Consider the following 27,000-nt stretch of genomic DNA (forward strand, 5'->3'; position numbering starts at 1 on the left):
AGAGAGAAGAGTAAGACCTCCAAGCTCCCTTTCAACCCTAGGATTCCACAAGAGCTGAGCTTCATACTGAGTGCGCACCTACGTGGCTGTGCCTCCACCACAGCATTAATCTCACTAAAAACAGATTTTTGTTCCCCAGGACACACTATAGCATCATTCAGGGGTAGAGGAGAAAACTCACTTGTGGAAGGAGGGAAATCTACCATAGTTCCTATTGGAGCATTTTTGAGAGATTGGATACATGCATACTTGTGAGTGCAGAGTTAGATTTCATGGTGGTATATTAGTTGTGTTGGGAAACGGAGAGCATGCTGACCTTCACCAGCTGGTACAAAGGGATCCAACTCAAAACACCAGGTCAGTGTTTCTCAACCTTGGCAGCTTTCTGATGTGTGGACTCCAACTCCCAGAATTCCCCAGCCCCAGTGTTGCTCAAGAGACTCTGATGGCTGGCCAGTTCCACATTGGATATGGTCTGTTCTTAAATGCTGCAAGAGAACATGACGGTGGTGAGACTTAGCCTGATACTAGCAGGGGTTCCATTTTCCTTTGAAATGTAATTAAAGTATGAACATATGTGCCTTCTGTGATCACAAATCCTAGCAGGAAAACCCACTACTTAATTTCTCCGGCTAATCCTGTTTAGGACCAAGGATGGCTCTTTTCTGTCCCTGGCGGTGCAACAGTTTGGGTGCAGTGGGACCAATTTAAATGCTGCTTCTGAAACGAATGACCTCTGGAAGTGAGCATTTACGTTCAGGCGCCGTTGCTGAAGGGGAGGCTTCACATGCAGCCAAAGCTTCACCATCTTGGGCTTTCCAACCCACAGGGAAAGAGAACCCTACACGGTCCCAGCATTGCTCTCCAACTCTTAACCTTTTATTAGCTTTAGAAAGGGTAAAGGTTTGCCGTTAGATCTTGTTGAAAGCAGCTATGTCAACACTCTGCACCTGAAAGACAAAAAAAAGCAATGAGGAGGTTTGCACGGTGAGGCCTGCAGATCCCAGGCCTGACTCTGTAATTTCATCCAGGCATCCAGAAGAGTGTGTAGAAGGGAATTGGGGCTGCAGGCCACCACGGGGACTAGGAGAAGACACTGCGCTAAGCCGAAACCTGGTCTGATTTGGACTTAGCGTGTTGCAGGCCTTAATAAGCCACAGTGTAACCAATAAGGGCTTCAGTGAGTTGTGTGAACCAAGTGGGCAACACTGGGATCAGAGCTCAATGCGTGAAGCATTTTCTGAGACAGCCATCGATGTCAAGGCAAGTGCTAATATTTGCAGGATAAAAACCTGTATTTACACAACATGCCCTGTTGGGTAACTGAACCCCTTTACTTTGGATTTCATTATACAGAGAACCATGAACTCACAAAAGGAGTCAGGCTGGCAGAACACAGTAAAGCACCAAAATCCAGCCAAACCTAAAATTTGCCATGGTTAGTCTATTGAGCACATAAAGCTATGAAATTCGCAAGAAACCTACTTAAGCATATTCTTTAAATGTATGGTCTAGTATCTTTCAGGTGACCTGAAACTTTCTCCCTGAAATCCCTGTTTCTCAAAGATCTGAGGGTAGGGGATGTTACATGCCTCTGGCTGCAGCATCTCTCTAGAGAAGGGGTTGGCAACCTACAGCTCACGGGTCAGATGTGGCCTACCATCTGAAATCATCCGGCCTGCGGTCCCAAAAAGAAATATAGCCACCCAGCCTGTGCACAGGAAGGGGGGAGAACTGCCGTCCATATGGATGCTCTTGAAACGGTGACTTGACCAGCCACCTCGACACAGGCAGAGCAACAAGTTCCCCACCCAGCACTTGTGAGAGTGACAAGCTGTGAGGAGGAGGAAGAGGAGGAGGAAACAGTGATGGCTGCAGCATGACCTCTGGCCCCTAGGGGGAAGAAGGCTACCAACCCCTGCTCTAAAGATTATCAGATGTCATCTGAGAGAACCTGCATGCCAGGGTTGCTGGTGGTGATCTCTACAAGGGAACTTTCTGCATAAGCGCCCCCCCCCAAAATTCCTTGATTTATAACTTATAACTAAGGCTTTTTACTAGTGTTGGCAGAACTTAGATGTGGCCTATAAAACAGAAATACACCACAAGGAGGCCTGGTCTCTCCAGAAAACTTACATAATCTTCAAATTTGGTAATCTCCTCTTCCAGGATATCTGTCCCAACTTTGTCATCCTCCACCACACACTGGATCTGGAGTTTCTTGATGCCGTAGCCCACTGGGACCAGTTTTGAAGCCCCCCAGACAAGGCCATCCATCTGAACAGATCGGACACATTCCTCCATCTTAGCCATATCCGTTTCATCATCCCACTGAAAATGAGGAGGAGGAAGGGAGGGTGAGAAAAATGGACCCCAAAGGTTAAACCCGCAGCTAGCAAACAAGATAAAGCAAGGCATGCTTGTATACTGAAGTAAAGGATTTCCTGGAAATTAGTTGAAAACCCACCCTTGAAATTGAGGAAATACTGCAGGATTGCTTCTCCAAAGAAAGTGGTTGTCTGATGTATCACCAATTTACTAATCACATGAAATTAAGGTCCTCCAGCCATCTTCAAGCTCCTTTGTGCTAAATGAAACAGCCCCCTTCTTTCTTCGCCTTCTTTTGGACATGCGTCCTTCAAGCATCTGCTATGTATAATCAACTCAGCCTCCTGTGTCTTGTCTACAATTGTGCCTGCTGCATCCAAAATCTGCTCAATGGAGACCCATTAAATTGCAGTTTTACTGTATAAACGTGTCTCGTCTTTCTGCAATTACCAAAAGCTGAAAGGGTGGCAAACCACTTAGCGAGAGAGCATTAATAGGCAGGCACAAAGCATTTCTGAACCACTTCCCGTTCTGGAAGATTGACTAAAAGAAGGCCTTCAAACTATCCCACTGACGGTTTGGTCTGGGAACAAAGCAGAATGTTGCAGCGCCCCCCAAAATGGCCCAAAAAATCAGGAGGAGTCTGGGAGCACCTTTTCCAATTAACAAATGCTATTAAAAAGCATAAACTTTTATGAACTGCAACATGTTTTGCACACCCCATTAAGAACCACCAGGGTCCCTCAGATACAGCAGAAATAATATCTCAAATGCAGTGAAAAAATAAAAAATAAAGGAAAAATTAAAAAGTCACCCTCTGGGGAAGATGGGCAGCATATAAATTTAATAAATAAATAAACAATAAATCAGGAGGAATCTGGGAGCACCTTTTCTGACTAACAAATCAAAAGGCTGCAGTTCATAAAAGTTTATGCTTTTTAATAGCATTTGTTAATTGGAAAGGGTGCTCCCAGACTCCTCCTGATTTTTTGGGACTATTGTTGATTAGCATGGCTCCCTCCTACAATGTCCAATGCACTGAAGGAGTGAAGATGGAACCTGGGTCTTGGTTAAGCTGCAATAGCAAGCAAAGGTTAAATGTTGGGCAGGAATCACTGTTATAAACCTAAACAGCTGTAACTGTGCTAAGTGTGCAAGCAGGCTCATCTCTGCTACTGTACCATCCACAGAGAAAGCCAGTGAATCTTATCGGGCAATCCAGCCCCATAACAGACACCTGGAAACCTCCTTTAGCAAGCCTACCCCCCCCCCCCCAGCACTTCAAGCCACCCTGCATCAACTGTTTAGGGGAGAAAAGCTGATCAAAAACTTGGAAGACTGAATCTTGTCTCTCACATCAAAAGGGCCAACCCAAGATGCACATGGCTTTGTTTGCTTGAGGAAGAACACAGAGGGAGAAGCCTGGGCTGGTTTTGCCAAGTGATGGGAATGCCCACCAGGCCACCTGCCCAAGAGACGTCCATGGATGGACTTACCGGCTTGACATCGAGAAGGATGGAGGACTTGGCAATCAGGCCTGGCTTCTTGGACTTCTTCTCTGCATACTGTTTTAGCCGTTCTTCCCGGAGGCGGGCAGCTTCCTGGTCTTCCTCATCTTCATCGCTGCCAAACAGGTCAATGTCATCGTCTTCCTCTGCAGCAGCAGTGGTGGCACCAGCTGGGGATTCTTCTTTGGTTGCAGGTGCAGCTGAAGGGAGCGTCACTTTCCTTGATGTCATGGCCAGCGGTTCAACTTTCTTCATGGGGGTGACATGCTTTGTGGAGAAAATGAGAGTGTGAACTTCACTGTGAAAGCCCCTCCCAAGGGGAATGGAAGCCTGTTCCTCAGAGCATCAGTAACAAGGTGAATTGAAAGCAGAGGTTGCTTTCTGGATGCAAGCAGGCAGCATCCTTCAATACAGAATGGGGACCGTGCTATTATGTCCCTTCACTTGCACACTTCCTTCCATTTTAACAGCTGAACTTTCACAAGTGAAGGCTGGCCTTTTCTTCCCTGAATGTTTTGGGAGGGCTTCACTCCAACCCAACACTGCTCTTGATGAGAATTGGGATGTCTGAACATTCCCCATCAGACCAGGGCTGGGGCACAGATGGCTGTAAAATCAGCTATATTTCTTCTCCTCTTCCCTTTCACCCCAACCAGCTTGCATGATTAAGAATTCTTGAAATATGAAAACTGCAGGGGTTTTTTTAACCATTTCAGTCAGCCCGTAAGGGCTCTGTGAATCTCCTGCTTTTCCTCATGGTCCATACCAGGAGGCGGGTGTTTTTTAGATTAGAATAATTAATTATGCTGAGCATTGTGCAATAAAAGACTCATTTCTTTTATTTAAATGTGGTAACAAGGGAATTAAATGAGGGCTTTAAGAGCTTCTATTCCAGCTTCCTTCCTTCTCAAACTATGGGCCATGTCCCTGGGGTCCGGAGACAACTGATGGAGGGTCCCCAAAGCTCCTCCCAGGCTTATCAGTTCAATGCTAAAGTTTGCTAAATCCAAGGCAGACTGCGTGAAGTCTGAGGATTCCTTTTGTTCTTTTAACACATCATATTTGCCTTTAAAAGGAGAGACAATCATGATGACTGGAAAGCACAGGGCCTCTAGGCAAAGTTCTGATCATCGGATCCGGCACTCTGCAGAGGAATTAGGATGGCGGGGAAGGGAGAGACACTGCAGCCGGAAAGAAAGTACCAAGAGTCAGGAGGAGTTACAAGTACCAGGTTGAAGGTCCTTGGTGTTCTCAGAGTTCGGTTGTTTTCCTGCAGAGGTTTCATGACTAGGCTGGGTAACATTATCACCCCAATCAAGACTGGCATGTCTATAGCCAGCAAACTTGACTCTCCATGAACTGATGAGGTTATTTAGCCTGGTCATGAAATGTCTGCAGGAAGACAACCAAAGTCAGTGAAATCAAGAACTCGAGAGTTGAACCCAGAGCTGCATCTGTTGTCTATTATTGGAAGAGACGATGCGCTGTGACTTTACTTCAGTGTGGCTGTGCTGAGGGAGAGAATGTCTAAAGCAGTGCTTTTCAACCTTGGGAACGTTAAGATGTGTGGACTTCAATTCCCAGAATTCCCCAGCCAGCCCTGCTGGCTGGGGAATTCTGAGAGTTGAAGTCCACACATCTTAACGTTCCCAAGGTTGAAAAGCACTGGTCTAAAACATCTCACAATGTGCCGATGTTTCACAAACCACAGCAGTTGCAGAGAGGCTGATTTAAAGCAAGGAAATATCCTTTTCTTTTCTTTTTTTCTGACTTGGGACAATGAAGGTAGATGCCTTAAAATGAAGCTCAGATTTCAAGAGTTATGCAGAAGCAAGCAAGCTCATCCTTCCCTTTAAAAATAATGGGTTTAATTTTTTTCAGAGGTTTTTGTTTGGGCTTTATTTCCAATTGAAATTTAAGGTTCTATCATGGTTTTATTTACGTGAAGTAGTGGCATTATTTCTTGCCCAACCATAACCCTAATTTTATTGGGAAGGGTCGTGCAAATTCATTTTACCATTTCAGGAGGCCACAGTACTGCTAAGGGAGATCCTTTGCTCTCAGCATTGTCCTCAGTTGAATGAATCAACCTGCTTGGACTACACAGCCTCTGCTCCAACGCGACAGCTATAATGTAAGGACAAATACCATTTTCCTAAAGCGGAGTCAGGGCAACTACACTGGGACATGAAACATTCTCCCTAGTGGTGGGATCGTGTACCTATGGCCCCTGGTCCAGCATAATTGCCCAATCTGAGACAAGTAAAGAAGATTGCTCAGGCCTTGGAAAGGATGGGCCTTGGATTTTCAAAAGTGTGTTCAACCTACAAATGAGCAAAACAAGCAGAAGACTCTTTTAGCAAGTTTTACCTGTGTTGGTGGAGGTGGGGAGGGATGATAAGAAGCAGATGCCCTTTCCAGCACACTCAGACGGCACTCCAATTTGGAGATAGCCACTTGGAGGTCTGTGACCACTGGAAATGTGGAAGAAAAAAGGCCGTTAAAGAATGGGATGCCACAGCAAACTCTCCACTTATTGTATCAGCATCAGCTACAATCAAATCGTAGAGGAAACACACAGGCTTTGTTCAAGTGAGAATGGAAAAAAACTCGCTCACGCAGATATGCTTGCCGATTAGGCACGGCCACTCACCGCTACGAAGGTGTTGGTTCTCTGCCTCCAGATTAGCAATCCTGGTGACCACCTCGCTTTGGTCTCCAGCTGGTCCTGTGGGAGAGGGGCCGCTCACGCTCTGCAAGAGACAGCGAGTACAAAGGGCAATGAGGCCATGCCAACCGTCAGCCTCTATCAGACAAGAGACCCACCATCGACACAAAGCGGCAGTCACAAGAGGGAGATGAACGGGGGAAACTTTCCAAAAGCAGCTGGAATCAGTAAGAGCACAAGCCCTGACAGCTTTATGGCTTGCAAATAAAAAGGGAGATGAGATGCTTGACTACAGGATGTGTTTCGTTGCTTTCTTAAAAGGTATTGATGTAGAGTTATCATGTAGCATAGAATAATAAAAGTTAAACATTGGATGGCTCTGCTATGACATGTTCCAGCATCTTCAACAGGACAGCATTTGTCACAACTACGTCTGAGAAAGGAAGTGCTGGTGCTCCACAGGAAAACGCTCATTTTCACTTCTGGGAAAAGAGCCATTGGGCAAGGACCAAATTCTGTAATAAAACCTCACCATCAGACAAGGCTGATAGCAGAAATAACTCTTCCTGTTCAGGGTGGAGAGACCATCCATCTCTTCCTCGGATCTCTTGCGAGCTCGGCTAGGAATCTATCAGCCACGCAGTTGTGCCACAAAGTTAAAGGAAATTTTTTTGGGCTTGATTTTTGTAAACAGCAGGGCCCACCCTTCCCCTGTGTTCAACAGCAAGCTACTTTGGCAAAGTGCAAAAGCAAATTGTGATATGGCATGGCCATGCCAAAAAAACCACAGAAGATTTAAAAAGGGAGAAAAAAGCATGCAAGACAGTAGCAGCACAAACTCTTGAGTGAACCTAAGCCACTCTCTGCATCATGCCGTTACATATCTGGGAACAGATTTCTGCCACGCTACTTACAGATTTTTTTCAGAGAGAAAATCGACACGGTCACTAAAGATCGACAATGATTTGGTGACACATAACCAATTAATCGATCAATCACTTACAGATGAGGGACTTTTAAATGTAGGGTACACTATTATAAGTACCTGATGCTTAAGGGGCACAGATGTTCCTAAATGAAGTGAGGAATTACACTACAGCTGTAAAAGCCGAAAGCTGGTCCCTTCCGGAAGGGTGTTGGAAGGCCAGTGACTCAGAACAGGAAAGTCAGAAGCAAAAATGCATAGAAACAGACAAGGGAAAGGACAGAATTCTCAAAGCAGTGCGACAAGACAACAGGCCGAGGAGGAACCTGCCTCCTCCAGGCGGGTTGGGACAGACAGACGAAAGTGGATCGTGCTCCTCCCCACCCCTGCCCCACAAGCGACTTACAGTCGCAGGACTTGAGTGCTTCTTGCGCCGAACAGGAGGGGCTTCATGAGGGCTTTGCAAAACTGTCTTGAGCTGGAAAGGGTAAGACATTTCTTTTCTTGGTAAAATACTACTACGTTGACTGAGATTCACTCATGCAGTGCGGGAAGGAAAGTGCAGCAGAAGCCCACATGCAAGAATTAAAGGAGAGAAAAAAAAACTCTCAACGATACCAATATTCTGAGGTTAAGAGAGCAATCTGGGGTGCAGAATACAGGGAGCAGCTTAAGGTCCAAAGCACTGTTGCTTTTAACTAGAAAATGCTCACCCTGGGGCTAGAACCAGCCACCTCCTGATCCTCACACCCTGCCTCAATCTGTGGTTATGCTAGTTAAAGAGATTCCTTTTTGCAATACAGCCAGAGGAATTATAGTTAGGATAATTAATAAAAATTTGCTTGAATGACTGCTGTCCATGGAAGAAATACCACAACATGGATCCGGGACACATTATATGCTTGGACCCACAAAATATTTGTTAAAATGCCTTATCCAAAGGCCTAGTCCTTCAAGAATCAGCGGCAATGTTAACTTGTTCCAAAAATATCCTTACTCAAGAGTGAAAGCAACCAACTCTGCAGACTTCTGAAACTCCCTTTTGGGGTAGAATAAAGGGAGTTTCTAAAAGGCCTTTTATTTGGAAACTATCCTGTGACACAATTTAACTGCTCTAACAGCTCTACTCTTTTGATCCCCATCTCAATCTGATATTGTACTCCAGCGTTTCTCAACCTTAGCAACTTTAAGATGGCTGGCTGGGGAATTCTGGGAGTTGAAGTCCACCCATCTTAAAGTTGCTAAGGTTGAGAAATGCTGGTGTATGCGGTCAGTTTGCGTATGCTATCGCAGAGCCTCTCCGTCAAAAGCCATTCATATTTATTACAACTAGCATTAAGGCAAATTTAGAGTGCCCATCACAGGCGTCTGGCAGAAGCCACACCAACATCTCTTGCATCATGCATCGTTGTGCGACAACATAAATTATGTAGTTGTGCCACATGACCGATGGGAGTTAAATAATTCACGTCATTTCCACAATAACATTGTCCCCATGGGACCTGCATTACTCCCTTTTCAAGTAACAACTCCTGATATGCTATAGCTTTTCCATTCAAAACACCATAATGAAACTAGGAGCAAGAATCTATGGCCCTCAAGGACAATTAGAGCTTTTAACAGAGAAGGGGGTGGCACCACCACCTGCCCTCAAATTACTAAAGACCGGGAATACAACAGAGGGAAATTCAGGATACCAAAGAGAATACACATCTTTTCCAAACACCAGCAACGTGCCCCTTCACACATGCCACACCCCCTCCTCTGCTTTGAAACAGACTTATTGATACAAGGTGCCACCCAGCAACCAATTGTGAAAAACGTCTTAGGAGAACACTCCATATCTTGTATTTGGAGTTTTCCTGCTGCCCACACAAGTAAATATAGCAGGCTGGAGAAATCTGCGCTCTTCATCCACACCGGTTGCATTAAGAGTTCCGGTGAAGCTGCCATCCCATAGGCAAGGCAAGGCACAAAGGAATGCCTCCAAAACGTCACCTGCCCTAAAGCTTTGAGTTAACTGAGACTCCTGCAACTCTCAGAGGGTTAAAAACTGAGAGGGGGCAGAGAAACCACCATTTTATGCTCTGCAACGGACACAGACCAGTTCTTTATTTAATTCATGGCATAGAGCCTAGCTATTCAAGGGACGGCCTGTCTCCTAAATATGAGTTTCTGTTTCTGCTTGTCTGCTGTGTTCAGGCAGAGCGGGTGCACTCCAGGCCCTTCGATTAAATGCTGTCTTCTTGTGAGGCTGGGGAAGCGTGCCTTTTCTGCCACAGCCCCTGCCCTCTAGAACAGTATCTCCCTGGAGTCCCTTAAGATGGGCTCTGTTCCCAGGCCTGGGTTAGGGTGTCCGTGGGGCCCCTGCAGAGCCTTTTTTTGAATGCTGCTTTAGTCTGGGCAGCCATGTTGCTTTAGCTGTGCCTTTAACTTACGTACTGCACATATTGTGAGCCACCCAAAGTCTTTTGGGAGTTGGGTAGCCTTAAAAAATAAAAGTTACGGGAGACAGATTTGGCAAAGACTGGAAACGTTGTAAGCGCCGGATCCAGCTGATGCGTAATTTCAAGTAGTGTTTCAGAAGCAGCTGCTTACACAGAAGAGGGAAAACTAAGAGTCACTTTTCTGCACTCTCCTTCACGCTTCAACCATTTAAGGCAGATCAGATCCACTATGAAATATAACCATCTTAGCTGACAGTTCTCCGAGCAACATATGTTTATTTTTAAACATAACATTTTATTTTTAGACATATGGATATTTAATACACATCTGCAAAAAACTGATATATCTTTGAACAGGAGGGCTACCGCCGACTAGCCCAAAATAAAGGCAGCCAGCGATGGGATTGTGCAAAGCTAGGTGTTGTGTGTGCTGGTGGGTTTGTCTTCTCTTTCACACCCACATCTAGCTGCCAGGTGGTGGAGAATCATCACCAGAGCGTAACTCAGGAACCATGCTAAATGGACTCAAATTCTCCCACACAAAGGATCTTAGCACCATCAAATCAAATAAAGATGCAGCTTGGCTTTTAAACAGAAAAGAAAGTTCCCTGATTTGGGGCAAGAGAATGAGAGAGCAACAGGATTCACATCTTGTACTGACTTTCATCTTGACCCTTGTCCAACTGGGCATCTCCACAGGTGCTGGAGTGCACCTGCTGGTCAGCCATGCCACTGCAATACTACCACATCTGGAAGGAGCCAGAAAACTGGATTACTAGAGTCTCCACCCCATTAAAAAAACAAAATAATAATAAGCTCTTGTTCTCTTTAAATGTTAACATCACAGTTAGAATCCAAAGGGACTATCTCTGTGGGAACCACAAAGGATGGTACTGCGTACGAGCTCCACTACAGGCCAGCCTCGCCTCAACGTCCCAACGTCATTACGGAAGTAAAGTGAAGAGGGATGTAGAGTCCTCTGCGAGACAGCTGGAGTGCATAAAGGTGGGGCCATTCCTGTTCCCTCTCCTGAGAAGCAGCTACGGAAAAATCTGTAGTCAGACACATCAAGAATGGCACATTCCAGTTCCAAAGAGACAGCAATGTTGTTTAGGGTTAGTCTGCAAAAGCGCCATTGGCTGGAGCAAGCTGAGCCTCAGACATGCTCCTCTGTAATGGGTTATGCCTTGCACGACAGAGTTCACCTCACCGGATCCAGGCCCTCTAACTTAAGGCAGGAAAATCCACACACTCAGAGTTTATTGCAGCAGGGGGAGGGAGGGGATCTGAGAGATATGCCACAGCTAGGAGAAATGAATTAGCCAGCTGGTGAGAGAGCGTTCAGGTACTCACTCCGGCCAGTGACTTCTGGATATTCTCCCTGGCTCTGGCAATGTCGCGCAGGATGGTGCTGGCTCCGTTCTCCTGCAAACAGTGCAGAAAGAACCAAGTGGTGTTTTCTTTTGCTTGTTTGTTTTTTAAAAGAGGTACATACAGATACAGGAGAAATTACCAAGGGTGGATCACATGAAAGGAAAGGAACTGTTTTCAGGGTGGACAACAGCTGGCCATGTGAAAAGGGATGAGCGTGAAAATTCACCTGCCTAGTGCAACGGCTCAGCTGTTCATTGCTATATCCAGATGGCTTCCTGGAGTACCTCTATGGTTGGGCCCAAACCACAAAATTCTGCATTAGGCAGGTGAGGAGAACTATTCACAGCAAAATCATTCTTAGGCCACACTCATGCTGCTGTCAGTGAAATTATTTTCCATAAAAGGTGCACATGCAAGATACATTGCAAACTGCTTAAATTCTGTTGTTCTCTGCCCTGAACCCAAGTCAGCAGGTTCATTCAGGAAGCTGAGAAATACAGCAAACTGTAATTTATCACAGGATTTGCTGGTAAGCACCACAAGATGAGTAATGTGCATCAAGCTGAAGGAGGCTTAAATTCTGTGCTCCTAAATTTGAACAAACGATGTTTGCATATTAAAAGTCTTTAAAAAGGGCCTATCGCTCCCATCCCCAATCAAGGACTGGACATTACAGTGAAAGACTGAGGGGGTGGTGGAGAGGCAAACATACTGGAACAAAGAAGCAGAAAAGGCTTATAATAGGTTAACTATGAGGTTAGAACAGACTAATCTAACAACTCTCATTCAGATTTTTCCATCAGCTAAGGACACAGGGTGCCACACGCCTTTTCCCTAAAGCAGGGTTTCTCAACCTTAGCAACTTTGAGATGCGTGGACTTCAACCCCCAGAATTCCCCAGCAACCAATTCTGGGAATTGAAGTCCACACATCTTAAAGTTGCTAAGGTTAAAAAACCCTGCCCTAAAGTGAGGAATAAAATTCATTTAAAAAATAAAACCCTTTTTCAAAATACAAATGCAATACAGAATTCCAATCTACAGAGCCCTGAACAAAGTCCCATATCTAAGGGGCTGCTTTAATGTGTCTGGATAGCATCTCTTGTGTAGTGAGCATACAAGCCCAGGAGATAAAGGCACTCTAGAAGTGACAAGGATCATGAATAGGCTATGGCATCATTTAACCTCCCCCCCCGCCCCACCACCACCAGCAACACTCCCAGCCCCTGAATTGGGGTCAGCACCCATTCAGCTCTTCCAAAGTTTCTCATAAACATCAGACTTTGTACAAAGGCAGTTTCATTTTCTGGACTGCACTTGGAATCATGTGCTATTCTTGCACCTAAACGTTATAAGTGTAAGTTTGCAATTAATTTTCAGAACGGCAGCATAGCCCTGTTAATTTGCTTTCCTCTATTTCCCCTCCTGCCTGCCCAGCCAGAGCTCAGGGCCAGAGGTTTCGGAACACCTTTGGATCCTCCCAAACCTAGTTCCATTACAAGGAGCATCAGGAAAGCTAGAAATAATATTGCTGCCTAATATTAATACTGATATCCCAGTCACACTCAGGGACACTCTGAAGGACCACCTCAAGGCCTCTCCTGGCAGAGTTTGTGAATTGTTAACCCCTGTTATTGATCCCTTTCTGAAGGTACAGCCTCAAAGCATCCATCTAATTCTTCCTGGCAGGAACTGCTATTTCTAAATTAGCATATTTTCACAGCGGCTGCTCTATAGCTGAAGACTATTCTAACTTGGTGGCCACAACATACAAAGATTTCATTTACTTCACATTCCTTAGTAAAGAGGCAATTTTTGGATTAAAGCTGAAGTGGGAGTGGGCTGTGGATGTGGGGGAGACTGCCAAGCATCTGGAAATTCTAGGCAATGAAGTTCACTGAACTGCCTCCTCGCACAATAATCGTTCTCCTTCACCTATTCATTTCCTGCCTCTTTCAAGACTGGGGACCACTACGCAGACAAAGCTTTGAGCTAGACATTTCCAAGTTTTTAAAATGCAGTTGAGGAAGCAGCTGGCAGAAATGTCATTACCTGGCTAGCTGCTTTACATGGGACACCATCAACTGCTGTATCTCTCATGTTTCTTATGTTCTTGGGTTTTGTCAGATCTTTAATTTGGAGACTAACCCATCCCTGTCCATAATGAGAGACTCTCCTACGATGTTCTAAGCTTGCAAGGAAACAAGTGTCCTGCACGTGCAGACAGAGGGACTTCCACAGGGAAGCGCTACTGCAGGTAAGGAGGAAACAAACGTGTGCTGATGAGTTCCACGTGCACTGTTGGTTCAGTGCGGTTGTTGATGGCAAGCAAGGGCTATACAAATCTGTTCTAGCTCCAGTCCTTTCAATCCAATCTCTATCAACTGGGCCAAAAGAAAATACTCAGAAACTTGCAGTTTATTTTCATGATCATGGGTGGGTTGGGACAGGAACTAAGCTTGGCACCTCCTGATCTCTCTTTATAAAACCTGGAAAATGAGCTCTTGATGTGACTGAATCCGGCCTTCCATCTACATTATTCTACAGAAAGGAGGCACTTTGGCTCACACACACTTTGCAGTTTTCTGCACACAACCTGGAGAACCACTGAAGACCGACAACAGCTGCCTGCACATGGGGGGGAGGGTGGCAAAGTTCTAAACAGAGGATCAGATTGTTCCAAAGCGCTTCTCAGAAGCCAAGTGACTTCCTGGGGGAAGGAACAAGAACTCCTGCCCCAAACTTGTTCCTTCTGCAGGGACCCCACAGTAAGGCCTTCTGGGGGCTTATTTTAGTAAGCCAGTTTCATTTAATCTCAAACCAGAACACTGGCTTGTCTCAGAATAAGGGTAGGCAAGAGCCACAGTGATAGACAATGCAATGATGAAAAATGCAGGGATTTCTCATATAGGGGAGAAGGATGAAAGTGTTGGTGTTAGCACTATTTTAGGGATTAACAGTTTCCTGCTAACTACAGCACTCTTGCTTGATAACCACAATCAGAGGGCTGTGAGCCAGGATCTCAAATCACTATCAGATCCTATCTTGATATCCTAATTGGTACAAACCAGTTACAAAAGAGGAAACGATGGTTTGTAACAAGCGGTAGCTCAAAAATTCCAGTTACTTCCCTTGCACACAATGGAGAATGTAGTGGAGCTGTCTTGGCGGAAGTTTCACATAGTGGCAAACCATGATTTAGCATTCTGACTGAATGTTACATGTTACGTTAATCTGAATGTTACTCAGGAATCAGGCCACCACCACAAAGGAGCGCAACCCTTGGCTGTTTGTGTGACTCTCCCTGCTGGCGGCCCTCTCTTGCCAAACACCGAAAATTACTGGAAAGTTCAGACACTACCAGATTCGAAGAGTGAGTGGCAATGGATGGCAAATGGAATTGATCTCAAAATGGTTAGAGAAACACTTTTTATGCATCAAGATACAGTGCCAACGACAAAGCAGATATGACACACAACTTGTACCCTCAGGTGCGTTGGGGCAAAGGACCACTCTCACCAAACTATGTGTTCCCCAGGGCTTCTGTCTTCCTTAGTAGAGCTGCGGGGAGGGCTGCTGTGCCATCCAAGGCAAAAACTTCCTTTGGAGAAGTTTTAAGGAGTTTAGACACCTCTGTGGGTCTTCTCACTGAGTAACAGTCAGAGGGGAGCAAAAACTGGCAGGGGAGGGGAGAGAAATGGTCTTCAGGGCTTTGTGGAGACATCTGGCCACCCAACGCAGAAGAAAAATACCAGCTTGAATAGATCAGAGTGAGCCAGTAGAGAATTCACAATTACAGGCAGAACCTCCACTGCACTGGACCAGATAAAATGAGAGGCCGTCGGTGGCCGGTCACCCAAGACACGGAAGGTACTAGCATCTTACCTGCTGGCAGGAAGAGCTGCAGGCTGGACCGTTCATCTGCTCATAGTACCGTTTCTCAGCATCATCATATTTGAACTTATCAAACCAGATCTTCTCGTGCATGAGGAAGTTGGTTGCCATTTTTCTGCAAAGCGGAGGAGACTAAATAAATATTTGAAAATACTGTTTTTAGAATCAGGTTGCCGAATGATCAAGTCATTCCACTGGCATATCCCTCCTTCCCTCAGGACTGCATTCAGTAAGAACTCACTAACCCACCACTCTAGATCAGTGTTTCTCAACCTTGGCCACTTTAAGATGTGTGGACTTCAATTCCCAGAATATCCCAGCCAGCAAGGGGAATTGAAGTCCACACATCTTAAAGTGGCCAAGGTTGAGAAACACTGATCTTAGATGAAAAAGCTTACAAAAATGGAATCAAAGAAGCAATTACTCGAACCATTTGACACTTGAAAACTGATACTCTCAAGAACCTGACTACCAATTACAAGCATGTGTTTCCAAGAGAGGTATAGAAGCAGCTGTGCCCTGACACTGCCTACTCTTTCCTAGAAATGCTGCCACAGGATCCCTGAAACACCAGCACTACTGGCAGCACCTGATCCTTGAACGATACAGAATTATGGGCGTAACAGAATCCCAACCCTTCTCAGTAAACTGGTGGCCTCTGAACAGGCCTCTGCTAACAGAGCCTTCAACTGATGGAACCAAAGCAGGCAACAGGGCAAGGTTCACTGCTGACAACAGGCCAGTTCCCAAACTGTTTTGGTGGAAGCTTTTATCTGGTCCACGGCTGCCTAGCAGCACAGGGATAATTGGGAATCTCAAAATACTCCCAACCTTGAATCTCCCTCTAGAAGGGAAGCACAATTAAAAAGAAAAAAAGCACAGTAAGAAAATGCTGGAGGTGCTGGTGGAATTCAGCAGCAAAGGAGTTAAATGCTCTCTACAAGGGTGGGAACTCGGAAGGGGAGGGGTAGGACAGATGGATCACTTGGACTAAGGAGAGTAAAACAAGATCACAAGGCAAAGGATTTTAAGAGAGGATGGGCAGAACCTGTCACACAGCATCAGCTGGCACTGGAGATACTTACTAAAATGGGGATGGGGATACAGTATAGAGCACTATGAACGCAGTCAAAAGTAGCTCACTTCGGAGACATCTAATCTGGTTTATTCCACTCATAACCGCCTAAAACTCAGTCCAGGATCAGGCCATTTTACCCTTCAAAACATCTCCAGACACTGGCATCTCTCTTGTTAAGAAGCAGTTCAGATTCAGTTCTACAAACTTCACAGCCAAGGGCCAAGTTTTTGGAGAGGATGAGACTCAGGTGAAGCACACACCTGACACACTTTCTCAAATTAGGCAAATGAGAGCAGGCAGGGCAGGCATCTGACACACCGCATACAGAAAAGCATTAAGGTGGGTCTTTTAAAATCTACATTCCCTGAGCAAAATACTCTTTCATCCCACATTAGCTAATCAGGACGCCCTTGGTACAAATCTGTTAAGTAGACCGAAACAGAGGCAAGAGCAACTGAATATCTTCTCCTAAAACTTTTGAGCAACTGAATATCTTCTCCTGAAACAATGGGAATCATTTCCACTTTTCAGTAATACTCCTTGCCAAACTGAAGCATTTTAGCCTCCAGTCTCCTCTGTCCTCTGCATGCTGAGGCCAATTCTTTATATCTATGCTGTTGGGCCTGAGAACATTTCCACCCCCTGCCCCAAACAAATGCTTTTCCTACTTAGCATCGGGCTCTGGTACACCTGAAGGCTGGGCAGCGGGCTGCGTTGCCTTGGCTCGGGTTGCTTCAGGTAGTCTGGTGGCCTCTTCCTGTGCAAGTTGGGAGGCCTGGGAGGCGTAGAACTGGGCTTCTGCACTGTCGTACGTGGGCTTGCTGAACCACAAAGATTCCGTGTCTGGGTGCATAAAACACCAGGCAGGAGGTGGTGCCACTTCCTGAGGTATCAGAGCAACAAGGTTAGCATTGTTCCCCCTCTTGCCAGGTGGCTGCTTCCTTATGCTGCTACGGCTCTTCTTCTCTTTTCGGCCCTTCTTTGAGGAGTCTGGGCGGCCACGCTCCTGCAACCTCACCTTCCCTGGAGGGTGGCCATCGAACATGTTTGCATAGAAGCATCGCTCTGCATCATCGTAGATGGGTTTCTCCAGCCACACTTCTGAGAGTAGGGCTCGTAAACTGGACCCCGGAGGTTTGCCATTCACTGTCTGGTCTGAATCTTCTGGGGGGGCAAAAGAAGCACTAGCATGGTGTTCAGTATCCACAGTGTGGGCTGGGGTGGAGGGAGTAGCCAGGGCAGTCACGTAGCCCTCGTCAGGTGTGACTGGTCCAGCGCTGCCCAGCTGCAGTACAGACGGGGGCTGCAGCAAGTGTGAGTGAGCCACAAGTTGGGACCTTTCGACAAAGAGTTTCTCGGCATCATCAAAGTTGAATTTGTTGACCCAAACATCCTGAATGATGTGATGACAAGCCATCAGGCTTCCATGGGTGCAGCGCAAGGCAGCCAAGTTTCTGCAGAGCTCAACATCTGCCTGGATGACATCTTCTGACCGAGGTGCCAAAGCAGCTGGTTCGACAACTGGAAGCACCATGGAGGACACCTGGGGCAATGAGTCGGCAAGCTTCATGTGGTAGGCAGATTCAGCTTGGTCAAACAGAGGCTTGTCAAACCACACATGGTCAGTTAACAACCCAGCCATGACAAAATCTATTTTGGGGTCCAAAGACTTGGCTTTTGGAGAATACTTCCTTTTCTTGTGTTTCTTCCCACTTCCTACCCTCCACAGATCTTCTTTCAGCTCTTCCTCAGCACGCTCCTCATGGCAGAATCCATTCACTGCTACCAGTTCCTGGCAAGGCCCAACAGCAGAGGCTGCTAAAGCTGCTTCTCGCTCATAGTGAAGCCTCTCAGCCTCATCGTACTTATGCTTGTCCACCCAGACCTTCTCTGTGGGATACAGCAGCTTCCTTGTTCTCATCTTCCAAGCAGGCGGCAGCATGAAGAGACAAGCACAAGAGCACAGTTGCTAAAATAACAGACAAGAAGCAGCACACAGTAGGACAGCTTTCTCCAACCTGGCCTCCTGTCAGACGCGTTGGCTCTGCTGGCCGGGAACTCTGGAACTGAGGTCCCAGACACGTGGTGAGGACAAGGTTGGAAAGGCTGCGTAATGCCCCTGAGCGCCACCATTTATACAAAGCCTTAAGAATGTGAACAGTTGCTCAGTTTTAAAAGACTGCTTTAAGCAAGTTGTTCAGAAAGTTCTGCCCATCATTACCTAGTATGCCAAAATTGTTTTGCTACTACTAGAGCAAGCAGCTACAGCAGTAGGCAACCTGTGTCTGCCAGATGTTCTGACTTTAAAATTCCCACAGTGTACCAGCATTAGTCATGAAAGGTGCTCAAGTCCCAAACATCTAGAGGAGACAGAGAGCATACTTCTGCAGATGCTCAGAGCATCACTGGAGCGTGTTGAAACCCATATTCAAAGAAGGTCTTGATATGGCTAGAGATTTTGGGCTAGAGTCACCTACTTCAATCAATACTGTCTGAGCCAATTTGTTTTGCTACTACTAGAGCAAGCAGCTACACCAGAAGTAGGCAACCTGTGTCTGCCAGATGTTCTGACTTCATTGTTAAGGGGATTTAAGAGTAGGAATGTCTCAGCAGGTGGCAGCACATAACCAGCCATGTCTGGACTTGGAAGCTAAGCAGGACTGGGCCTGATTACTATTTGGACGGGAGACCACCAGGAAACACCTGGGTTATAGGCTAGACTAGAAAGATAAAAACATCCTGGAAGAAGATGATTCGTAAGAAAATGACATGAAGTGTCCTGGAAGTCATCAAGAGACTTTAAAGGTGGGTATGGCAGGAGGGTTGTAGCCCATTTCTGTGTTTTCTGAGGGGTGGTGGTAGAACTAGTGTGATTTGCCTGGAGGTCTCCATTCCCACCCTTAACATCCAATACAATTAGCCCTCATTTAGCAACCACAATTGGGACCAGCAACTCAGTTATTAAGTGAAGCGGTCGCTAAGTGAAACGACTGTGCTTACGATCTCACTTCAGCTTTCGTTTGCTTTACAGCCCTGCAAAGGACATAAATGTGAGGGTTGGTTGCAAAGTTACTTTTCTATCATCACTGTAACTGCGAACAGTGGCTGTATGAGGCAATTACTAAACGAGGACTACCTGTACTGAAAAAATTCAGTGCCATCCCTTCCACATATCAGAGGGCTGATTTGTGGCCCAAACATCTAAAAAATTGCCAGTTCTGTTTCTTCCACAAGGGGATATTTCACACAAATAAAGCAGAATTAAATTAAGTCAACAGTAACTCCCAGGTGGAAAAACTGAATTCTGAGTTAAACATCATTGTAAGAATTTGGTTGGCAAAAATACTCTATACTCCAGAAAGTCTCGGTGAGATCTGATACCCAGATACATGCTATTAAGAAAGAATTTCTGAACATTTACCAGTTTTAAAAATATATATGATTGACATAGACAGTCCTGGCGCATCAATGTGGGCGACTTTAAATATGCGGTCCACATGTAAGTGAAATTACATGGTATTAACCTGAACAAAAGACAGGCTGTCCCTCAAAGTGTTGGGTTTTTTTAAATGCACAATAGATTCATCCCAGGTATGTTAATAACATTTTCCCTACTTACCGCTGGAGACTTGAAATGGAATGCTCTGTCACAAATTTGAAAAAAAGTTACTTGTCCAACCCTGAGCCCATCTAAAACTTAAATATCAAGTCCATAGTAAGATGTTACAAAGCTGTGAGCTGTTATGGAATAAACCATTAGGTAAACTTCCAAGGAATTGTGATGGGCAAATGCCTTTGACATCACAATGCCACCTAAGGGGAGACAAATCAAGGACTTGTGAGAGTAGCCCTCAGCCTAGTGTAGATTATGACTGTACCAGTACTAGTCTATATTTTTCTCAGTCCACTATGCCTTCTTAGTTTTAACTTGTTTGTAATACAGTATTAAATTAACGATGTTTTTCTCATACAAAGCCATACAAGAAACATTTTAACTATACTCCTGGCATAAGGTTATCTTGGAGAATTTTGGATACCATCTTTCTTAGGTCTAAAGCAGATAAAAGAATAAACCAGCAGGCCAAGGACTAGCGGAGAGATGAGACAAGGGTGTTATCCAAAGACAGAAGCAGCCAGAGTTAAGGGACTGAAACGGTTTGCAAGTTTAAGCAAATTTGTGAGAGGGAGATCTAATTTATATAAGAACAATAAGTTGGGAGAAGTTTTATTTTAATATTCAGTTGCTTTTGTGTGTCAAAATGCACAAAATACAGCAGCATCTTTCTGTCCTAAGAATCAAACTCTGACCTTGTTAAATGAAGCTCACTAATAAATGGATTTTGAAATGTCTCCTGCTCAGGTAAAATTGGATTGGTTTATATCAATAACTTTACTATATGGATTACTTGTCTTGGCCAATCTTTGTCCTCTAGATGCACCATCACCCAACCAGCTAAGCAATTCATTTGTCAGCCAGGTTTGCAGAAATAAAATGGTGTGGCCCATACCACCCCTCTCTAAATCCTAAAGTTATTCTGGGACTAGAAGTACCAGATCCAAACATTTCTAGAAGGGAAAGCAAGCCAATTAAAATGGCTATATTTTGTAAACCAACTTACTATATAAGAACAGTCAGCCCCTAAAAAGGAGTTGATGAATTCTTTTAAATATACCAAAATGTTTGCAGCACAACAGCAAACAAAGTTAACAGACTGACCAAATTATTTTACATTTGTTTTTACAAGATAGTAAACTTAGTATGCCTATATACTGATGTCAGCTTTCATGGCCAGCATCTGTTGGGCAGCGCTGGGCTTCAGGGCTTAGTGACCGTGGTCTAGACAACAGATTTCCTGGCATTTCACCAGCAGCTGGTGGGCATCTTCAAAGGCAAGGCGGTCTGCTATAAGGACCTCAGGCAACTGAGCAGGGTCTTTATAGCCAGGTGACCTGCTGGATGTTCTTTGTATGGCTTTGCTAGCTACTGCCAGTGCAAACCCTGGAATGGGTAGGATAAACACTGAATATAATGCTAATCCATAATGCGGTCTGCTTGGTTTGGCTTAGTACATGATGTGCAAACCCATCCCAGGAAAAAAGTTAGTTTTTTTAACCATTGTGGGTGAATCTGCATAAGATATGAAGTGCCAGGCAACCTCTGTATTACATATTATGTCAAAAGACAGCAAAACTGCTGATGGTTGTGCATGCCAATATCAAAGAACTGAAGGATTATATACAGCAGGATTACAAAACTACAACTTCCCTGACTGAAATGTTATTTTTCTTGTCCTACCAATCTAACTCTTATATCAAAATGAAAGACATAACTATGAGATGGGAATACAGATCTCACAACAATTATAGGACTGTTTAAAACAAAGCCCAAGATATTTTTATCAGGGGAATTGCTTTTAGCGCAAACCAGTCAAGAAAACAAGTTTGGTGTTGGCAGGTACTTACTTTCTGGTTCCTAGGAAGGCATTAAGAGGAGAAGAAAAGAAAGGGAAAGTGAAAAATACTGTTTATACAGGTAACAACACCAGAGAGTAAAACTGACAAATGACTGGAACAGGACTGTAAAACCCACCACTGTGAGATTACATTGTCAATTACAACATGCCACAGTGGGACAGTGACTTCTACTGAACTCATAAATTCCATTCTCCTTTGCGTCCAAAGTTATCAAATTTCCAATATGCCCTACAAGTAACTAATTTCCTCCCATCTCCAAGCCCTGAGAGCTGTGTTTCTCTATCATTTTAAAATTAAAATAAGGCCAGTTATGAAAACAATTTCCAAGCCAACCTGCAAAATCTATGATAGATGGAACTTTATTTCAGTTAGATTTTGAAAAATTTAATAAATCAATTTTATTTTTAGCTGTTACGTCCAGTTTCTCATTCATAATACACACACATACACAAACGTTAATAATTCTGCTATGAATTGTAATGCCTCTGCCAAAGCCACTGAACTAAAAGTTTATTAAATTAAATATCCATTTGATCATTTCCCAAATATGAACATTTACACTGCCTCAAACATAACAAATCCATATAAAGATAAGATGCTTGGGTACATTTAGCTGCCTCAAAGATTTGCCAGAGTAGGAAGGCAAGATATAAAATGAATGACTCAATGAGATGTGGGCAACTCGAGTTGGCCCTCTCTTCTCACGAGGGTAGAGCTGGGCCAGAAAGAAGGATGCAAAATGGGGCAGTTGTAATTCTGCAGCAAGGCTACGCAGCAACTCTACTTCAAAAGGGAAAAGGTGCTTTGGAGTGTACAGAAGGGTTCATGTCTTCTTACTGTGGAGCTCATGGGCTACGCGATAGGCCTGTACAGGGCTTCAGATACAAAGTGTGAAGTTGTGGCCATAGCGCTTCTCAGCACTTCCTTAAAGCAGCAGTGTCCACATTAAGCAAAGCATGCACCATGTGTCACATCTGCTTGTGTAAAAAAAGTGTATCAATCTCCATGCCACTGGGGAGGGAGATTGGAATGCACAGCAAAGCCCATGAGATGGTTATGTTGGATGCTGATGTTTGTTTATAGTTTTATCCCAGCTGCCAATTATATATTTATTGTTATACAGTTGTTAGGTTATATTTTTTTAATTGTTAGCCACCCAGAATCATGATGATGAGATGGGTGACAATCCACATTTAAATAAATAAATAAATGCTCCATGGTACAAACCTATAGGTAACTGCTGGCTTTCACAATTGCAGTCTGAGACATATCTGCACCAATATTTAACAACTATTTGAAGCAGTAAGTTGATTTAAATCAATCCACCCTAGATACTGAATATTATTTTCCCTAATAAAGGCACAAAGAGATAATTTGTCAACTTCCTCATCAACTCAGGTGTATTTAACTTTTTTCCTAGGCTGTCTCTGTATAAGAAAAATATACTTCATGTACTGTATCTTAGACTAAAGTAGAAGATAAAGAGAATTATAAACTTCCATCTTTTTAAGACCACATTTCCACTTGCACTTCTATTTATGAATGAATTACATTAAGCATACTAAAAATGAGTTAAAGTGCAGAATATCAAAGTGCATCACCCTAACCCTAACTCTTATCTGCATTTCAGTGTACTTAATATAAGCCCAGATGTATAAATTACACTATGAAATTCTCCTTGCCTCGTTAGAACGTGTTACTCTGTGAGGTCGCAACTATACATAAAAACGTTCTAACATACTATTAATTGTTTTCAGTGCTAAACTGTAAACAATCGAGGTGGGTTCCTATTTCAAACAGGGTCACAAAACACTGTGGGTGCAACTTGTGAAGATAGTAAGTCCACCTCCACTAAAGCCACTGGAAATGCCCTGCAAATAAGCAAGGTGCAGTACATTATATGAATTGGCTTGCACAGTCCATGTTCTGTTGTACAAGTGAACAGACATAAGAATCCCATATTATTCATAAATGGACTCACAATAGTGTAATTTTTAATTTACTATTTTAGAAATCATTGTAAGTTCTCATCCATGAATGGCAGGTTATTTGCTGTTTGATCAATAAAAGCATGCCTTAATTTCACTGGTCACAAACGTTTATTCATATGAAGAAAAACAGAGTGAAGATCAGTTAAAACAGTTTGTGTGATGGAATGGAATGAGAGGGGTCAAGGACAGAAGCATCTCCTCAGCCCACAGCGTGAGCACAGAAAATGAGGAAGATGAGATTGGCACCACCCTAAGGAATTTGTAGTGTTTAGTTGCTGGCTTGGGGAGTTTAGAGTTAGTCTGGCAAGATTCTGTCTAGCAGGTGTGAGCTAATAAAGTAACTGAACTGTTCCAGAACTGTCTCGTGGAGTTTCTTGAGCTTAACCTGACAGTTTGCCTGGTTATCGTCAAAAACAAAAGCAAATACAACTAGGACAAAAACAGTTGCAAAAAAAGAGAAAACCAGCAGCAGATCATATTTAATGATGCACATGGAAAATTGCAGACGATCTGCATACAACTGAAGTACCATATTAGTAGCGCAACATTAAAAATTGAACAATGACTGCATCAAAGAGAAGGGAATGACACAGCAGGCATAAACGTGGCTATTCAGGAATGTTCCAAGTGGGGTTTTTTTTTAAAGTAACAGGACAGATGTTGCAGCCACTCAAGTTCTAAAGATGAGGCAAACAGAAATCATGACATTTGTAACTAGAATTCCTTTGACAACTTGGAAAAGTCTCCTTGGGCAAAGCGCCTGAATCACAAATAGATGTGCAGAACAGCGCACAAAATATGAGAACTCCATAACTTCTACCACAAGTAGGTCTTTTGGGGAGATGAATTACGTACATGATATATGGTCACCTACTAGGAAGACGTAACTTCACCAAACTCTTAAAACTCTTATGGTGGCTTAGTTCTCCCCAGATGGAAGGAATGCAACCCCTTTTTCAGGGCAACCTCAACTTTTAAAAATAGGGTGAGAAAAGAAGGCTTAACAAGCCAAACTCGTCGAGGCCTGCCCCCTTGTAAAGCAACCCCCTTCTAATCGAATCCTCAGGTGCCTGTGGGCTCAAACCCGGCCTGGGCTCCTTCCACCCCAAAGCCAACCACGCAAGACCAGGCAGACGCTGGCAATGTTCTTGCAACCTCCTGCTGCCACATCAGCTAATGCCCCACCGCCCAGCCCAGCCCCAATAAAGCTTAGCCGAATGCAGTGTTTCTCAACCTTGGCAGCTTGAAGATGGGTGGACTTCAACTCCCAGAATTCCCCAGCCAGCATGGCTGTCTGGGGAATTCTGGGAGTTGAAGTCCACCCATCTTCAAGCTGCCAAGGTTGAGAAACACTGGCTTAATGCACACGCCCCGATGTGGACTTGCAAGCCCGACCCCCCAAAGGCCCCTTCCACAGCTGAAAGGGCGACAGCCCACGCGGCTCCCCAGCCCCGAGCTTTAACAACAACCTCGTAAGGTAGACCCGCGAACGGCGGGGGATAAAGATCCGAAGGGGGTTGGCCTCCAGCACCACGCGCTGTCCCTCTGCCCCCCCAGCCTGGCCGCCCCCAGGGCTCCGTGGGACCCGCCGCTCAAAGGGACGGGAGTTGTAGCGCACGTGGGCGCGGGGGGCGCCCGGTTGGGGAAGGCCGAGCCCCGTCCGGTCAAGCCCCACCGGACAACGGCCTTCCCCTTCCCCCGCAGAGCATCGCCGAGCAATCCCGGCCTGGCCGACGGGCGCCCGGCGAAGAAAGGGGCTCTACTCACGCAGGGGCTCCCGCAGCACAACGAGCCTGCCAGACTGAGGGAGCCGCTCGCCTCGCGCTCCGCCGGAAAGAAGGCAGGCGCGCGCCGCGCGGGGGGTTGTGGGAGTGGCGCCTCTCGGGGCACGCTCTCTCTCTGCAGAATGGGGGGGGGGAGTGAGCGGGCCGCGCCGAGAGGGGCGGCCGAGGCGGAGGGAGAGAATCAGCGATGAGGAGAAATTCTGAGGCATAGGTAGGACTTCAGGGGTGCGATGAGAGGTGGACCTTTTCCTCCTTCTTCCTTCTCCTTTCTTTCTACCCCCCCCCCGAACTGCAATAGTGGAATAGGCCAGGTTGGGAGGGCTAGGCCACGATGGTGGAAAGGGGGGTGTCTGTTTCTGAGACGTTCCTCCCAGAAAATATTTCCCCCTTCTTGGCCTTACTTGCTCTCTCCACATCTGCGGAGAACATGGCTGTCCAAAGGGAGTAGCCTCGAGGAATGGAGTAATTGGGATTTGGGGGGGAAAGCACTACTTTCTCACACCCCCGTTTTCCAGATTGAAACAGTCCAAAGGCGCATGGAAGGAATCAATGCAATGCCATGGAAGGGGGGGAATGAGTGGAATGGCCCATGGGGAAAAGAGAGGGGGGAAAGAGCGTTCAACTCTCCCCGTTTATCACCCGCTTTGCTTTCCAGAAGTTAGTGGAGGGAGCTTAAAGGAGGGGCTGTTATGGCAAAGGGACAGGATGCCCTGCTCGCTGCAGAGGAAGGACCTGGGCTTGCCCACAAAAGAGCTGGCACTGGCAATGCCAGGCAGGATTTTGGATGCTGTAGCACCCGCCCCTCCAGTCTTGCACTGGTGCACAGCATGCCTGATGGTGTCAGGAGTGGGATTTGCAGCAACACCTTCCTGCTCAGCCTTGCTCATGAGGACGAACTGCAGGCTGTGGAAGTCAAGAAAGACGGGTGCCAGGCTTCAGCCCGGCAGGATACGGATGTGCCCAGAAGCACCCTTTGCTGGTGGCTTGAAGATGAGAATAAGCTGTGCTGGTTTGGGGGCCGATTGGGAGGGGAGCTGGGCACCTCCTGCAAGGAGGCGGCTCCCCGTGCCTGGTTCAGTGGGCATCTGGGCCCCTCCAACCTTTGCACTAACACCACTCCCAAACCCTCATCAGAAGCATCTGAACGTGAAACAAATGGAAGCTTAAAATACAGCCACTTGAACCAGGGTGGCGACGTAAAGCTGCTTTTAATTCCTGAGCAGCTTTTTCACTCAGGGCAGCAGCAAACTTTATGGTCCTGGTGAGGACCATAAAGCTCGGAGGACTTTTGCATTAGCTGAAAAGTGTGGTATAAACTGATTGTACTAAGTTGTCCCTTCACCGTGAATGATCCCACCTCCTTCTTGGTGGCTGAAGGCTGCATCTGCTGAACGCCTTGCCTCTTCTTCTCTCCTGGATGAACTTCTTACACACCATCATTTGGTGCTGAACGGGGGGGGGGGTGTCTTTGCAGCCTCGCTAGAAAGACACCATTAGCTCGAAGCGGGAGGGGCACGTACGCAGGATAC

The 27,000-nt window shown here is 45.5% G+C and overlaps 1 protein-coding gene across 5 annotated transcripts; it reads right to left on the reverse strand.

Annotated features, from left to right (window-relative positions):
• Positions 1-857: 857 nt before the first annotated feature.
• EEF1D (eukaryotic translation elongation factor 1 delta) lies at positions 858-25,609 on the reverse strand. Of its 5 annotated transcripts, none has more exons than XM_015890638.3 (9): positions 25,455-25,609; positions 15,135-15,258; positions 11,230-11,301; positions 7,836-7,907; positions 6,490-6,589; positions 6,207-6,310; positions 3,825-4,103; positions 2,137-2,331; positions 858-950 (listed from the first exon to the last, which is right to left on the reverse strand). In XM_015890638.3, exons 2-9 carry the CDS (start codon positions 15,252-15,254, stop codon positions 912-914), a joined length of 981 nt encoding a protein of 326 aa, XP_015746124.1. In that variant the 5' UTR covers positions 15,255-15,258; positions 25,455-25,609; the 3' UTR covers positions 858-911. The 5 variants fall into 5 exon arrangements, with proteins under 5 accessions (XP_015746124.1, XP_025031390.1, XP_088004999.1 ...); XM_025175622.2 differs by having other exon boundaries at positions 15,135-15,275; positions 25,455-25,547; XM_088148873.1 differs by lacking the exon at positions 25,455-25,609 and adding an exon at positions 16,890-18,157.
• Between the last annotated feature and the right edge of the window lie 1,391 nt (positions 25,610-27,000).

The sequence above is a fragment of the Python bivittatus genome, unplaced genomic scaffold (genome assembly GCF_059951505.1).
Source record: "Python bivittatus isolate LINGU-HERP-01145 unplaced genomic scaffold, Pbiv_v1 ctg000590_np1212, whole genome shotgun sequence".
Lineage (NCBI taxonomy): Eukaryota > Metazoa > Chordata > Lepidosauria > Squamata > Pythonidae > Python > Python bivittatus.

Excerpts from the sequence above, each read along its gene's own strand:
- EEF1D (XM_088148873.1), bottom strand. The coding sequence starts at position 18,142 with ATGAGAACAAGGAAGCTGCTGTATCCCACAGAGAAGGTCTGGGTGGAC. Across the intron at positions 11,302-15,134 it reads GCAGCTCTTCCTGCCAGCAG|GAGAACGGAGCCAGCACCAT; the intron begins GTAAGATGCTAG and ends CACTGTTTGCAG. Across the intron at positions 6,311-6,489 it reads GAACCAACACCTTCGTAGCG|TGGTCACAGACCTCCAAGTG; the intron begins GTGAGTGGCCGT and ends CCACATTTCCAG.